This window comes from Taudactylus pleione, unplaced genomic scaffold (genome assembly GCF_031769625.1).
Source record: "Taudactylus pleione unplaced genomic scaffold, aTauple2 ptg000025l, whole genome shotgun sequence".
Classification (NCBI taxonomy): domain Eukaryota; kingdom Metazoa; phylum Chordata; class Amphibia; order Anura; family Myobatrachidae; genus Taudactylus; species Taudactylus pleione.
The window spans coordinates 1,847,145-1,863,796 of record NW_028284427.1 but is presented as its reverse complement, the minus strand read 5'-3'; the positions used below and the strand labels follow the sequence as shown (position 1 = coordinate 1,863,796).

Genomic DNA, 16,652 nt, shown 5'->3' with positions numbered 1-16,652 from the left:
TGCAAATGGTGGAAAGAGCCACCTCTTCCCGTCCAGTGCTGGGAAGGTCAGGCATCGCAACCGCCACCACACTTGGACTCTACTTGGGGATTTGTGATATCTTCTTAGAACGCACAGTTCTTCGCTGTGCTTTTGCCAGCTTAACTCGTTTGATTTTTTTAGCGGGAGGAGGGCTTCCATCGTCATGTGAAGCTGAACCACTAGTCATGAACATAGGGAAAGACCTTAGCCGCTCCTTGCCACTCCATGTCGTAAATGGCATATTGGCAAGTTTACGTTTCTCTTCAGATGATTTAAATGTTTTTTTCAAGGTCATTTTCCTGAACTTTGTCATTTGGGATTGTATGTGCCCTCTACTATGACATTGGGCATCGCCTTGGCAGACAACGTTGATAGCATGTTATCGTCTATGTCATGACTAGTGGCAGCAGCTTCAGCACTAGGAGGAAGTGGTTCTTGATCTTTCCCTATTTTATTTTTATGGGAGAAAGTTTCGTCCTCCATTTATGTTATATTGATATATACGTGCGGCTAAGGCGCACACAAACACAGAAAATAATTTTTTATTTTTGTTGGAGACTAGTGCACTTTGTGGGTTACACCACCCTTTAAGAAATGAGCCAGCAGGCCCTTTACTTATGGGACACAGGCGCACGCTTGGCACTGCTCCTTTGTTGATGCACGTGCAGCTACAGCCCACACAATTCACAAAGACAGAAAAAAAAAGAATTTTTTATTCTTTGTGGAGCACACTTTGGGGGTTACACCACCCTTTAACAGACAGACGCACGCTTGGCGCTGCTCCTTTGTTGATGCATGTGCAGCCATAGTGCACACAATTCACAAACACAGAAAATATTTTTTTATTTTGTTTGGAGTGCCCTTTGGGGGTTACAGCACCCTTTAGCGGTCAAGCCAGCCGGCCTTTTACTTATGGGACACAGGCGCACGCTTGGCGCTGCTCCTTTGTTGATGCACGTGCAGCCACAGTGCACACAATTCACAAACACAGAAAATATTTTTTTATTTTGTTTGGAGTGTACTTTGGGGGTTACAGCACCCTTTAACGGACAAGCCAGCCGGCCTTTTACTTATGGGACACAGGCGCACGCTTGGCGCTGCTCCTTTGTTGATGCACGTGCAGCCACAGTGTACACAATTCACAAACACAGAAAATATTTTTTTATTTTGTTTGGAGTGTACTTTGGGGGTTACAGCACCCTTTAACGGACAAGCCAGCCGGCCTTTTACTTATGGGACACAGGCGCACGCTTGGCGCTGCTCCTTTGTTGATGCACGTGCAGCCACAGTGCACACAATTCACAAACACAGAAAATATTTTTTTATTTTGTTTGGAGTGTACTTTGGGGGTTACAGCACCCTTTAACGGACAAGCCAGCCGGCCTTTTACTTATGACACAGGCGCACGCTTGGCGCTACTTTGTTGATGCACGTGCAGCTACTGCACACACAATTCACAAACACAGAAAAAATATTTATTTTTTTGCACTTGGGTGGAGCACCCCTGATGGACAGAGCACCCCCTGGACAACACTACAGCACCCCTTTAGGACTGGGAAACTACACAGGACTTTGGAGTGGACACAGCCCCTATGGACAACTGACTGCACAACACAGTCCAGCCAGCCCCTATGGACTTTGGAGGAGTGGACACAGCCCCTATGGACAACAGCAGCACAGCACAACACAGCCAGCCCCTATGGACTTTGGAGGAGTGGACACAGCCCCTATGGACAACAGCAGCACAGCACAACACAGCCAGCCCCTATGGACTTTGGAGGAGTGGACACAGCCCCTATGGACAACAGCAGCACAGCACAACACTACACTGCACTACACTACACAGCCAGCCCTAACTCCCACCCTCCCTCTTCACTGTCCACAGCCGAGTGAGTAAATGGCGCCGACACGAATACCTTATATAGAATCCAAAACCCGCGAGACCCGGAAGGCGGGATGATGACGTTTTGCCTCGATTTCAGATCCGAGTCAGGCGGGAAAAGTCGAGCCTGACTCGGATCGGCCTCGGATCGGGGGGGCTCGGGGGGGTTCGGATTTCAGAAATCCGAACCCGCTCACCCCTATTATACACCAGAGGGGCACTCTGTGGAAATTGTCCCCCCCTTGTTTGTGTGACTGATCACCACCTACAATTTACTGACATCTCAAGTCCAGAACCGGAGAGATTGCACCACCATCCGCCTCTCCGTCGCAAGTGAAACAGCTAAACAGCATAACTCTTTATCAACACTGGGGCCACGGTCCAGATAGCTTATCACCATCAGCCGTCTCGGAGCCTGTCCGGCACCTGTCTTACCTCACAGTCACTGGTCTGGGAAACACGTGGTTACTGCTGTTCATCAGCCACTTGACAATTTGCTCCCACTGCAGTCACCATCGGGAAGCTAGGCATCCAGACGCGGTACCATAGGCACTCGGCACCCGGCTTTCACTACAGCCATGCCGCAAGTAAAAGCCTTTGCTGCCTACTGACTGGAGTTTGGACATAACCATTTCTGACCTGCATACCTGGCTCCACACCATAATAGAGCACTGCTACAAATATCCCTCGATCCAGTGATCACATTGAGGAGCCACAGGTATTTCATATTCTATCTACCTGCAATATATTAGGTGCTGGTACATGCTAGACGTTTTGGGCACCACTATAACAGCACAGACTCCCTGATTACACTTATTCTCAGGATTAACAACACGAGTTTTACATGCTGTACTCTGGTTATTAACAGGACATCATTTTTGGATTCACCTGTCCATTCAAGCATTTTTTATTATCAATATTTTTTAATAGTCAACCACAGATATATGCAAATCTACTTACTGCTCCCTATACCCCCCAGAGTTTTGATGTTGAAATATTGAAATTGTATCATATATTTATATGAAAAGATAGATTTTATGCGTATCTTATTATAAATAAATTGTCTTTTATTATCTTATAGCTTAGATTATTATTTTTATAAGTGATTGTTTAGGTATTTACCCTATGTTCCAAGCGCTGCTTTATTTTCTTTTCTTGATATATACATCAGGAAACTACCTGATTTCTGCAGCAGCTAGAGAACATATAGTCATATAACTGATTAAATAACCAGTGCATTCTTTTAGAAATTTAAAGTAACTCATAGTTGCGCTTCAATATCCCACCTACTGTTTCACCATAGTTTACATTTGTTTTATTTTGAGGCAATATTATGTCTTGTGATATAAACGCAAGCCACTCGACTACTGTAATAGGCCTGGTTAATTTCTTCCTGGGAGGGGGCATTCTAGTTGTATGCATACAGTCAGAGACATTTTAAGAGAGGAGGGGACCCGTGTGCAGACACAGACAGGGGCATAAGTATCAAAGCTTGATGTGAGATAAAATTGTGAGCTATATATCACCAACCAATCAGCTCCTAACTATCATTTTTTAAATACAGCCTGCAAAATGTAAGTTAGAAGCTGATTGGTTGGTCATATATATCTCACATAAAGCTTTGATACATATGCACCTCAATGCGGGTCCCCTTCTCTCTTGTACGGTGCCATGGCAGGTGGTGCAGCAGAAGATTCTGGCTTAGTGCCAGAATCTACTGCGCATGCGCGGGTCTTCAAGGAAAATAGCGTCTGCACCATTTTCCCAGGGACAGCAGTACTGCGCATGCGCAGAGTCACCGGGAAAATGGCTGCCGCTGGTAACTACGGACGGGTAAGTATGAAACTATATGGATGCATGGTGTGCAGTGTGGGCCCCCCAGGGGCCTGTGTGAACCCATTATAGATACGCCCCTGCATACAGTATAAGAGACAATGGGCTAGATGCATCAAACATTGGAGAGAGATAAATTTGAGGCCGATAAAGCACAAACCAATCAGCTTATAACTGTCATTTTACAGGCTGTTTTGGAAAAATGACAGTTAATAGCTGACTGGTTGGTACTTTAACTCTCTCCACTTTATCTCTCTCCAAGGTTTGATACATCTCCTCCAATATCTTGTGAAATGTAGAGATCAAAGAATTACCCAATAAAAATCTATTAAAGACAAAAAAATAAAACAATAAACATTAAAAAATACAAAATAGAAATAAAGTCTCTGTACGTATAAAAAATGCTTTAGAAGCTTCCGTTGTAGTGTGAATACGTTTACTTAGTTGTGAACAATATAGTGGTGTTATTTATGCGCTTTGGCACATATTGTTTATATATGACACAATCAGAGTCACTGAAGATGTGAACTTTACTTGGATTCTGATCCAATGTATCAGAACATAGTAATAGTAATAGTTTGTTCTAAAACTCGTTTAGAGCTCAAATTTGGGTTACGGCTGTAAAGATCTTTGTTATGCCAGCATAGTAAACAATGTTTTGATTTTAAAGATAAGGAAAGAGCGCACCTATTTTGGAGTGGCCGCACGCCGCACAGGGGTCTGAGAGATATCACTTTGTTTATAGATATAGCAATAGTAAGGAACTTGATATGATGGAAACCGTGTATATGTTCCTTTGTTGGTATATTCGTTTGAATGTCCGCCAGGCTGCTGCGTCTAGAATCTGCTAGGACTCGCAGTGGGATCCCAGTTCTTAAGGTGTAATGATGAGTGGCTGGTGGAGCTTCAAAGGTAAGGAAGCTTTCACCGGCTCTCCTGTGATCCTATGGTCAGAAGGTATAGGCGGCGTGTGCGGTGGGGAACTGCTCCGTTCTTAGCCTGGTGATCAGATCAGATGACTCCGCTTGTTGTAGAATTTGCTCAATGCATTTCCGTGTGTACTCACACCTTCAGGAGCATGGTTTGGATAAAGAAAAACAGTCTCTTTATATGGTTGGACCTCATTTGCATAATTAGGATGGTTTTGAGCTGTGTTGTTAGTCACGGGTGTGGTATAAGAGATAGAAAGTAATTAGAAAGACAATGTCTAGATAGACACCAGATGTTAGAAAGTCAATAGTTAGACAGGGAAAAAAGTTTGACACAGACAAAAGTCAGACACACTAAAGTTAGACATGTAAAAAGTTCGACAGGTACAAAAGGTCCACAGGGTCAAAAGTTCGACATGAAATTGATCAACACAAAAATGGTCGATAATTTTGTGTCTTAGCCCTAATCTTCACCCTAACCCTAACCCTCCTCTTGGTGCCTAACCCTAACCCTCCCTCCTGGTGCCTAACCCTAACCGTCTGGGTAAATGCCAAACCCTAAGCATGGGGGTAAGTGCCTAACCCTAACCCTCCCCTTGGTGCCTAACCATAATCCTCCCTCCTGGTGCCTAACCCTAACTGTCTGCGTAAGTGCCCAACCCTAACCCTCCAGTAAGTGCCTAACCCTAAACCTAACCCTAAAAAAAAATAAAAAAATGTATCAACCATTTTTGTGTCGATCATTTTCATGTCGAACTTTTGACCCTGTCGACCTTTCGTACCTGTCAAACATTTACATGTCTAACTTTAGTGTGTCTGACTTTTTTCTGTGTCGAACTTTTATCCTGTCTAACTATTGACTGTCTTAACATCTGATCTCTATCTAGACATTGTCTAACTAATTACTGTCTATCAATAGTCAGTAACCCGTTAGTCACATTTTGAAATAGAAAATCAATAAAAAAGACTTTGCACTGAGTTTAAAAGCTTGAAAATATGCAACTTTGTAACAACTTTAAAAATCTCACCACGTAATCTTGCTATATGAAACTTTGTGTCAGCATTGAAATCTATTGTTGTATAATATTACAATCACTCATTGGGGTTTAATTATAACCAGGAAGGATAACATCTTATGTGAACATTTTGAAAAGGAATTACTGTGTTTTGATCTCTGTTTCATGAACAGTTATTTTACATCTTAAATAAGTCAGTTTAGTTAAGACCTGTTTTGATGTAACCATAATTTTATCAACCAAAAATAAGGGGGAATATATGCACCTCTTTATATTGTTCTTCAATTTTTGAGTGCTTACATGTCTCATTTACATTATAAATGAGTGTTTACCTGACTGCAATTCCGCCAATCCCAAGATTGGAGTATGAACAAATCCAGACATATACTTATATATATTGTGACACAGTTAGGTTAGGGGGTCCCTCTCCTGGGTAGAGGACTCCTTCCTTACACACACACACAGCAGCAGGGAAGCAGCACACCAGTCTGGATGCAAGTACAAGCTGGTCGGCGCCAGTCTTTATTGTACAATGACAGAAATATAAAGAAAACATAAATATAAATCCTTGCCCTGTCGGGGCACTAACTTCACAGGTAGATCCCTCACTACCAGAACCTGGCAGGGCCTAATGCCCTCGCCAGCAACAAAGCACAGCACAGTACTCACAAATAGGTTTTTCAAGTGTCTCTGAGCAAACTCCCTGCCTGCTCTCCCAGGTGAGACAATCAGCCCTAAACACACTAGGCTTATATTGGCCACTCTCAGGTGGAAAACTAACAAGCCTGTTACCAGGCTGCGAGAACCAAAACCTGGAGTGGCCGTGGGTGGAGCCCTCCCTCTCCTCTCACCCACAACCCCCAGGTCCCAAACCGGCTTTTCAAAAAGCCGAAACTCAAGCCTGCTACACTGCAGACTTTCTCCTGGAGGTTTAAAACACAAAAGACAGGAATCTGGGACAAATGTACCTGCCACAGACCACTTTACCAGTGATCCTATCACAATATATATATATATATATATATATATATTTTCCTATTACTTTTAACTTTAATGAATAATGACTATGTAAGAAACAACAAACAAGATATATTGAATAAGTAGATAAATACACTGTGCTATGCATAAATTGTATAATATCAAAACATTGTTTACTATGCCGGCATAACAAAGATCTTTACAGCCGTAACCCAAATGTAAGCTCTAAACGAGCTTTAGAACAAACTATTACAATTGTTTTAAGAAAAATCCTGATGTTCTGATACTTTGGATTAGAATCCAAGTAAAGTTTGCATCTTCAGTGACTCCGATTGTGTTATATATGAACAATATGTGCCAAAGCGCATAAATAAAACAACTATATTATTCACAACTAAGTAAATGGATCCACACTATAACAGAAGTTTCTAAAGCATTTTTTATGTGTACAGAGACATTTCTATTTTATATATTTTTTTTTTGTCTTTAATAGATTTTAATTGGGTAATTCTTTGATCTCTACATTTCACAATATATTATCTGGTATTGTTTTAATATGTATTACACGTGCATTTTCATACTAGGTTTCTTTTTGTAATAAATGATTTGTCTTTTCATACTTAATCATTAGTGTTGGTGTATAAGCGCAGCCAAATTCCCATGTATTGTATAGTTTTTTTAAGCATTTTGCACATTCTTCTTTTCTTTTGGCAGCAGCTTTCACACACTATCAGGTCACTCAGGGAGTGCTAATATTCAAGAAAAACTTTTCCTTCTTCTTTTTCCTCCAATATCTTGTATTCTTTCAAGGTGAATTCAGAAAAAAAGCTAAAATGGATATTACATAGGAAGGTATGATATTTTTTAAATATATTAGCTCAGATATCTCTCATAGTAAAGCATCTGGAATTATGGGAATCTGGAATTGAAGGGACAGGTGAGAGAGCTTGTTTGTCACAATTAGTGTTCAGGATAATCAAATCTATACCATCAGCTCAGATTTGCGCTACCTTTATATTCTACATTGACAGTGATGCAACTATTGCCATTGTATTTCTCCAGAGCCACTGCATCACCATCAATGTCTGTAGCAGTAAACTCATACACTACTAAGTAGTCTTGACCATCTTCTTGCCATGCACCCGGAAGTGATAGTGCAGGTTTAGGAATACATCGCAAAATTACTAATGAAAAATTAGAAAAGGACAACAAAAGAAACTTTTACATTATAAATAAAAACTTTTGACTAGAATATGGTATAAATTGTATACTAATTCTATGGGCAAAACTTTTATAGATGCCCAGGGAGATAGTTACTCCTGGAAACATATGGAAGCCATTTATAAGCAAGTGAGCCTTTACAGCTAGAGAGGTAGAAGCCAGACAGAGGATTGTATTAGAGACGGGAGGAAGGATCTACAAAGAGAGATATATGACAAATTCTATTTAATATAACCTAGTGTTGAACCACAATATTGACTTTTTGTACAAATTGACTATTTCAAAATGTTATCTTACTGCTAAAATTAATTAGAAATGAATGAACAAGTACAGCAGGTTTTATTTGTTTGTATTCTTTGATATTTATGCTGTATACTCGACTTTATATAAGTGCTTCCCGGGAGCAGCCCAGAGAACTGCTGCTGCAGGCCAGTTCGGGGGGCGGGGCCAGACTGTTGGCATAATTAGACCTCTGCCCCTTTCCCGGGAAAGGTCACTTGGAGGGGGTGGGGCTAAATTAAGCAAATCACGCTGTTTAACCTCACCCCCTCATCGGGACCCACAAATTCCTCATTAAATCTCCCCATTCTGCCCGCTTCACTAGTGGGTAGGATGTGGGAGATCTGCCTAAACGTCCTAGGGTGTGGGGGGCTACCTGAAAAATCAGGAACCTCCTGAGACTTCGGGGAGTGTAGGAAAGTATGAGTATACTTGATAGTTGCCTACAAACCCATATCTCCCTATCCCTGTCTGTTTTATGCTATGGATCAAAAAATTTAAAATGTTAAAATGTTAAATTCTGGTGAATATATTGGCTGCAGATTTTGTGTAAATTGCTACATTGTAATTATATATTTACCTTGCATACCAGTGGGACCAAACTCTTGTCTTGTGAGAAATATTGCATGATCATGGTATTCAGCATGTCCAGTATCTGGTTTCTGTTGTTGATATGCCCAGCTGCATACATTTAGTAAACTTTGTGAAGGATTTCCAACTTCAATTAAACTGGAGGACTACAGAAGAAAAACAATACATGCATTATGTGGTTTCAGATACCAAGGAGGAAAATCATTTCTTAGAAAATAAGATTCTGGTTATCCCTAAAAATAAAAAAAAATATATGAAAACTATAATTATTTTATTAAAAGATAATGTAATGCTGACCTTGCATGAATTACAAAAAGCAGAGCACGGGTTACCAGTTTGTACTAGAGTGGATTTTTCTCGTTTCACATTTGTCTGCAAAATTTCACTCAGATTAATTTTAAATGTAAACAGCCTTCAGCTACATAAAATGTGACTGTTGTCGCCCCAGCTCTATTCATTCTGCAAATGTGAAGTATAATGTGGAATGGCAGTATGCAGAATGGTGAAACAAAGGTGGAATTTGAACATAGCATTGTATCATCATCACACTTCAGCTAAATGAACTGTCCTTACACAACACTCAATCTGCAAGAAAACTGAAAGGAAGCCCAAGTAAAAACCCCCATTTTCAAAGTCAACAACGCAAAACACCATCTCAACTGTCTACAAGAAACAACAGATATAATGAAAACTCACCAAACAAAAAATTATGATAGTTACAGTAGGGATCACTGTTGTTTGAACTATCTTGCCTATCATTGTTAAAAAAAGGTTTAATATTATTATTACCCTTAATTTATATGGCGCCACAAGTGTTTGGCAGCAACTTCCAAAGTACATACATAAGTGAGCAAGAAACCAGTGACTTACAGTACAGTACAATGCAGGACAAGCAGAGGTTTATAATATATATACAGCCATGGCCAAAAGGTTTGAGCATGACACAAGTATTAGTTTTCAGAAAGTTTGCTGCTTCAGTGTTTTTAGACCTTTTTGTCAGATGTTACTATGGTATACTGAAGTAAAATTGCAAGCATTTCATAAGCGTCAAAGGCTTTTAATTACAATTACATTAAGTTTATGCAAAGAGTCAATATTTGCAGTGTTGACCCTTCTTTTTCAAGACCTCTGCAATTCGTCCTGACATGTTGTCAATCAACTTCTGGGCCACATACTGATTGATGGCCGCCCATTCTTGCCTAATCAATGCTTGGAGTTTGTCAGAATATGTGGGTTTTTGTTTGTCCACCAGCCGCTTGAGGATTAACCACAAATTCTCAATGGGATTAAGGTCTGGGGAGTTTCCTGGCCATGGACCCAAAAATTTGTTTTGTTCCCCGAGCCACTTAGTTATCACTTTTGCCTTATGGCAAGGTGCTCCATCATGCTGGAAAAAGCATTGTAGCCAAACTGTTCTTGGATTGCTGGGAGAAGTTGCTTTTGAAGGATGTTTTGGTACCATTCTTTATTCATGGCTGCGTTCTTAGGCAAAATTGTGAGTGATCCCACTCCCTTGGCTGAGAAGCAACTCCACACATGAATGGTATCAGGATGCTTTACTGATGGCGTTACACAGGACTGATGGTAGCGCTCACCGTTCCTTCTCCGGACAAGCGTTTTTCCAGATGTCCCAAACAATCTGAAAGGGGATTCATCAGAGAAAAAACTTTACCCCAGTCCTCAGTGTCACGTTTGTCTTTTGGGAAATCGCCTACTGAGGGGGGTGAAAGCTGAGGTCCTGGGTTGAGGGAGGAATCGAAGATGAGAGGCCTGTATGTAAGATCTCCTCCACGAATATGTTGAGGCCTGACCAAGGGTGCGGAGTCTAACCTGCTGGGGGGTGTTCACCGCTGCACCCAACAGGCAGGTCGCAGCGCCTTGGTCAAGTATATGATATCCACGGGAATAGCGAAAATACACCAAAGGCCCAAGAGAAATACTTCAGAAAGAAGAATAGCTGCACCAGGAGTTGGTATTTGTAGTTGTAAACAGTTAGAGGGATTTAGATGCACCGCTGCACCAAGAGGTGGCACTTGTAACTGCACACAGGCAAGGTAAATTGATGCACTGTTGCACAAGGAGATGGCACTTGTATAGCACACAGTTAAGGTGTTTGGATGAACTGTTGCACAATGAGATGGCAGTTGTATAGCACACAGGCAAGGTGTTCGGACGCACTGTTGCACAATGAGATGGCATTTGTATAGCACACAGGCAAGGTGTTTGGACGCACTGTTGCACAAGGAGATGGCACTTGAGACTCGAGGGTATCACGATATGGGAACCTGGAACGAGGTAATGGCAAGTATACACAAGGTAGCGACAATGTTGCACAGGCAATTTCCTGCTGTCCGGAGACTGGCTTTATACCCTGCGGTAGCAGATCATTGGTGACCACCGCCATGCTACCATCGGGTAAAGGGTAGTCAGGTGATGCAGACTGGCATCTGACCACCCGTGGGATCAGGGAAGCCGGCGCTGGGATGAGTAAGACGATCCTAGGCCGCAACCTGACACTCAGCAGTCCAATACCTGTACCTTTTGCAGAATATCAGTCTGACCATGATGTTTTTTTTGGAGAGAAGTAGCTTCTTTGCTGCCCTTCTTGACACCAGGCCATCCTCCAAAAGTCTTCATCCTGTGTCATGCCAACAGTAAAGCATCCTGAGACCATTCATGTCTGGGTTTGCTTCTCAGCCAAGGGAGTGGGATCACTCACAATTTTGCCACAGCCATGAATAAAAAATGGTACCAAAACATCCTCCAAGAGCAACTTCTCCCAACCATCCAAGAACAGTTTGGTGATGAACAATGCCTTTTCCAGCATGATAGAGCACCTTGCCATAAGGCAAAAGTGATAACTAAGTGGCTTAGGGAACAAAACATCGACATGGTAGCACCGAGCGTCCTCCCTTGTGACAACCCAACACCAAATTCGTCCCACTCACAAAGCGTTTTGAACAGAATGCACAAGCAGCCTCTGCGGATCAAAATGACACACAGCATACCTACATTCTGTGCGCGACCTCGGGTGCACCCACATACGCAATGCCACACCTCAGCGGCTATAACACTGCAACGCAGCATTTTGCATGCAGACACAACTGCAGTCGCACACAAGATACAGGATGCCACACATCACCCTAATTAGCAGAAACTGCATGCACATCCCAATCGCATTGCCCCGCGAACAAGACGCACCGAAGGCAAAAAGCTGTGTGAAAAGATGCTATATGCTACAGAGTGATGCCACGGCATGGCGCGACTGGAAGGGCTGTTTAACGCGCAAGGAAGTAAGATTTATGTGGACACATCTGTGGCAGCAGGTTAAGATGAAAGCTGGAAGGCTTTGATGAAGTAGTGGGTGTTGACAGCCCATTTGAAGATCTTTAGAGAGGTGGAGAGTCTGATGGGGACTGGGAGAGAGTTCCAGAGGTAGGGAGCAGCACGGGCAAAATCTTGGAGGCGGGAGTGGGAGGAAGTACAGTTGTTTGATGGGATTGTGAAGGGAGATGAGGTCACAGATGTAAATGTAAGAGGAATGGGTGAGGGCTTTGTAACTGAGTGTAGGAACCTTGAACTGGGTTCTGAAGGGGGAGGGGAGCCAGTGGAGGGCATGTAGGAGAGGGAAGGCAGATGTATAAAGTTTGGAGAGGAAGAGGAGCTGAGCAGCAGCATTGAGGACAGATTTAAGTAGAGAGAGGTGGCAGTCGGGGAGGCCAGATCAGAGGAGGTTACTATAGTCCAATCTGGAGATGATCAGTGAGTGAATGAGGGTTTTAGTAGCATCCTGTGTGAAAAAGGGTCTGATCCTGGAAATATTTTTGAGATGGAAATGGCAGGACTGTGAGAGGAGCTGAATGTGTGGTTTGAAAGAGAGGGAGGAGTCCAGCATAACTCCAAGACAGCACACTTTGGGGCTAGAGGAGATAGTTGTGACATCAACTGATAAAGAAAATGTGGCAAGTGAGGTTATTCGAGAGGGTGGTAAGATGATCAGCTCAGTCTTAGACATATTAAATTTAAGAAGGTGCTGGGACATCCAAAAAGAGGTAGAGAGACAGTTGGAGAGACGAGTAAAGAGAGAGGGGGAGAGGTTGGGGGAAGAAAGGTAGATCTGAGTATCATCAATATAGAGATGATATTGGAGGTTAAAAGAGCTGATGAGTTCACTTATAGAGGACGTATAGAGGGAAAATAGGAGAGGACCAAGAACAGAATCTTGGGGATCACCTACTGTGTGGAAGTGGGAGGGGGGGTAGAATATAAATTCTCTCCCCTTCCAGAGCAGGATGGGCCAGTTAGCATCTCAGGAAGGGGGATGGGAGATGTTTGGGTATTATTTATGCATATTGAATCACCACTCTTAATTCATTTGTATTAAGATATATTGCTGCTTGATTGTTATTTGCACAGCGTTATAAATCTGCTAGGTAATTAACTACTGCACCCAACATACTGATTAAACAATATTTCATATTATTATAAAATCTGTATCAAGGCAGGAAATTACTCTGTATCTGTTGGTATATTGTCCTCTCACCATTTGTTTATTTTACTGCTGACCCTTTGTTGTGTGAGGAGGGTGTTAGGGGTGGGGGTGGAATTAGTGTGGACACCTGTTTGAGTCATACTTATTTGTCACTATTAGGCTGCCATAGCCGAGCTGCTACAACATCATTGCCTAGATTTGGAGTGCCTAGTTTAAAGTGTCAATAGAACATTTACGTTAAAGCTGGAATTATTCAGGAGTTAAACAGGAGGAGAACAGAAGGAGAATTTAACAGATCACCAATTCCTGCTATTAAGGACTGCTTTTATCTATCACCACACTTTCATCATGCCTATGGATTGCGCCTGCACCTGGATCTCCAATGCTGCCCGCATCCCTCCTGATCTCCCCATGCAATCTGCGAATCCACTCCAACTTTACCTTACCAATTAAGATGACCTCTCAAATGGTCCTTGGCTGTGGCCCCCAAATCATGAGGCTTGGTGCATATTTGCTGTACTCATTGATTTTTTCCTCTTAAGTTTAGACTAACCTTTCCATAGATGTTAGATTACTGTGACCCTTGTATCCAGCCCATCTGTGTCACCCATGTTTGCCTGCCCCCTCCCCTTTAGAATGTAAGCTCTCATGAGCAGGGCCCTCTTCCCTCACGTGCTTATCCTTCACTTAATTATACTCTAATTCACAACAGCACCCAACCCTTGGCTACAGACACCATGCTGCTTATCTAAGTGTAATGCAGCAATGTATAAATCATGTATCTGTCCTGCATTGTTTGTACTGTTAATATCTGTTTTCTTGAGTGCTTATTTGTTTTTGTACTGTTTAAGGCGCTGCGGAACCCTTTGTGGCGCCATATAAATAAAGGATAATAATAATAATAATAATAATAATAATTAAGAGTTCATAGTGAGTCTACTGCGGTTTTCTTTTTATCCAATGGATTAGAAGATGAAAGGCAAGTATTATAGCCACTACACTACAATATGGGGTGCAACTTAAATACTAATGTAATAATATTTTAATGCGGCAAAAAATATGATCTAATATACTAAGGGGGTACAGATAACATTTATAAATATACTAATTGGGCACACTAGATTTTGACTTATTATAAAGAGGGAATTGTTAATATTTATTACATTTTAGGGGCATGGATTAAATTTATTCAACTAAAAAATACCATAATGAGGCCGATTCTACCTACAGTAGCATCCCTATGTACAATGCTACCTACCCAGGCATCCCTAGGTATTGGGCTTGAACATAGAAAGGTGGTGGTTTGGCTTTAACGCAGCTGATTAAGAGGTTTGAGAGCCCTGCACATCGCCAGTGATTTACATTTTCACCCTCCAAACCACTGGATAATAAATTTGGTAGTTTACAGTGAGAAATTATCAGTGATGTGCGGTCATAAGCCCTGATTGCAAATGTGTCTGAATAGCCAGCATTTAAGAAAATGTACCCCCACGTATGTTTTCAGAAGCATAGCATAGAAATTCCCTACAATACATTTTAGTACCAGCAGATGGCACTCTGAGATTATTGTACTTGACATTTCTGGTAAATTAAATTACAAAGCATACATATTATGTTTGTGTATAAAATTACTATGTTAGTGTTCCAGCTTAAATTATTAAATGAGTGGAATCTCTGCTCCAAGCAGAGGTAACTTTCATTCATAAATAACACACACACACAAAAATAATGCACAGTATGTATGCTCCAAATGCCAACCCTACAGTACATTAGATTTGCCACTGCAGTGGTCTCATTATGATAGACAGGGGCTGGCTGGCAACTTTTAGCCTGGGGGCAAATGCAAGACAGCAGCTTTTCTACCAGCACATGGCAACAGAAAAATTAGCGTGACAAATACCTGTATGTATGGTTTGTCTAATGTAAGTGTTGTTTAAAACGGTTATGTCACAGAGCTGTAGTCAAATACAACTACAGTACCAGCCCCTTCTGACAAAGCAGGGACAATTCTAGTAACATATATATATAATACACAGAGCATCATACCTCCCAACTATTGTGCGCGCCCAATAAGGGGGTGGGGCTTCGTGGAAAGGGGCGTAGCCATGCTGCAACCCCCATTAATGTCACTATAGGGGGCGTGCCCAGCACTCTCCGAGATGCTGGGCAGCCCCCAGGCTTTCCCTACACTGGTGAACAGATGCCGTGCACGGCATCTGTTCACCTTCTGCACACCCGCTGCTCTGCATAGCAGAGCAGCGGTATGTGTTATCCCTAACTTCCCCCCCACCGCAGGACACTGCAGCCCGCGGATGGGACAGCGGGATAGTCCCAGAAAAACAGGAATGTCCCGCTGAATGCGGAACAGTTGGGAGGTATGGAGCATTCTAGCTACCTCTATACAATACAGGTCACATTCCAGTAACCAATATATAATAAAGAGAGCATTCTAGTGACACAGAAACCACTCTAGTGACCAATATACAATAAAGGAACCAGGAAAAAAATAGAAGGGAAAAAAAGGGGACCATTCTAGTGACCAATATACAAAATAGCAAATAGTATATGTCGACAGGAACTAAGTGGTGAAATATGAGGTTATAAGGTAAAACCAGTGTGCTTTACCATCTGATACACCTGCATGATTGCTGAACGGGCCTGATGCTGAGTTGAACGTAAGCCAGTTGGCAGAGCATATATTATGTGGTTTTGCACTGTACATACTCCATGTTGGATGAGGAGCGCTCAATGCTGTCTCAGATCCATTTAGCAGCAGAGCAATATTTCTTGTGTATGGGATCACAGATGCTGTGTCTAAACAGTAGCTGCGTACGGCTACATTCAGTGCTTAAAGTGGTCCTAGAGAAGTGGTGGAACTCACTGCCCCCCATGGTGCTTATTAAATAAAGGGACAGCGCGTGGTGAAAAAGGGGCGTGGTTTCAAAATAAAGGGGCGTGGTCACACAATAGTATTTCCAATTCAAATTACGCCACACAGTAGCACAATCTTGATTCACATTACACCACATATTAGTGTCCATTTTTTATGAATGACACACAGCAGTGCCCCTTTAACACAATGCCCACAGTAGTAGTGCCCCTTATACAATGCCCACAGCAGTAGTGCACCTTATACATAATGCCCACTGTAGTGGTGCTCCTTATGCAGTGCCTTCAGCAGTGGTGCCCCTTATGCAGTTCCCTCAGGAGTGGTAGTGCCCCTTATGCAGAGCCCACAGTAGTGGTAGGGCCCCTTATGAAGGGCCCTCAGTAGTGGTGCCCCTTATGCAGTGCCTCCAGTAGTTGTAGTGCACCTTATGCAGTGCCCACAGTGGTAGTGCCCACAGTAGTGATAGTATTCATTATGCAGTGTACCCCTTATGCAGTGCCCCCAGAAGTGGTGCCCCTTA

General features: G+C 42.3%; 1 protein-coding gene across 1 annotated transcript in view; it reads right to left on the bottom strand.

The window, feature by feature from the left end:
• LOC148539621 (A disintegrin and metalloproteinase with thrombospondin motifs 2-like) overlaps positions 1 to 16,652 on the bottom strand; it is a 975,120-nt gene that overhangs the window by 525,091 nt on the left and 433,377 nt on the right. Inside the window, exon 6 of the mRNA XM_088451253.1 lies at positions 8,740 to 8,896. Coding sequence (XP_088307379.1) covers positions 8,740 to 8,896 — 157 coding nt within the window. The remainder of the gene's footprint in view (positions 1 to 8,739; positions 8,897 to 16,652) is intronic.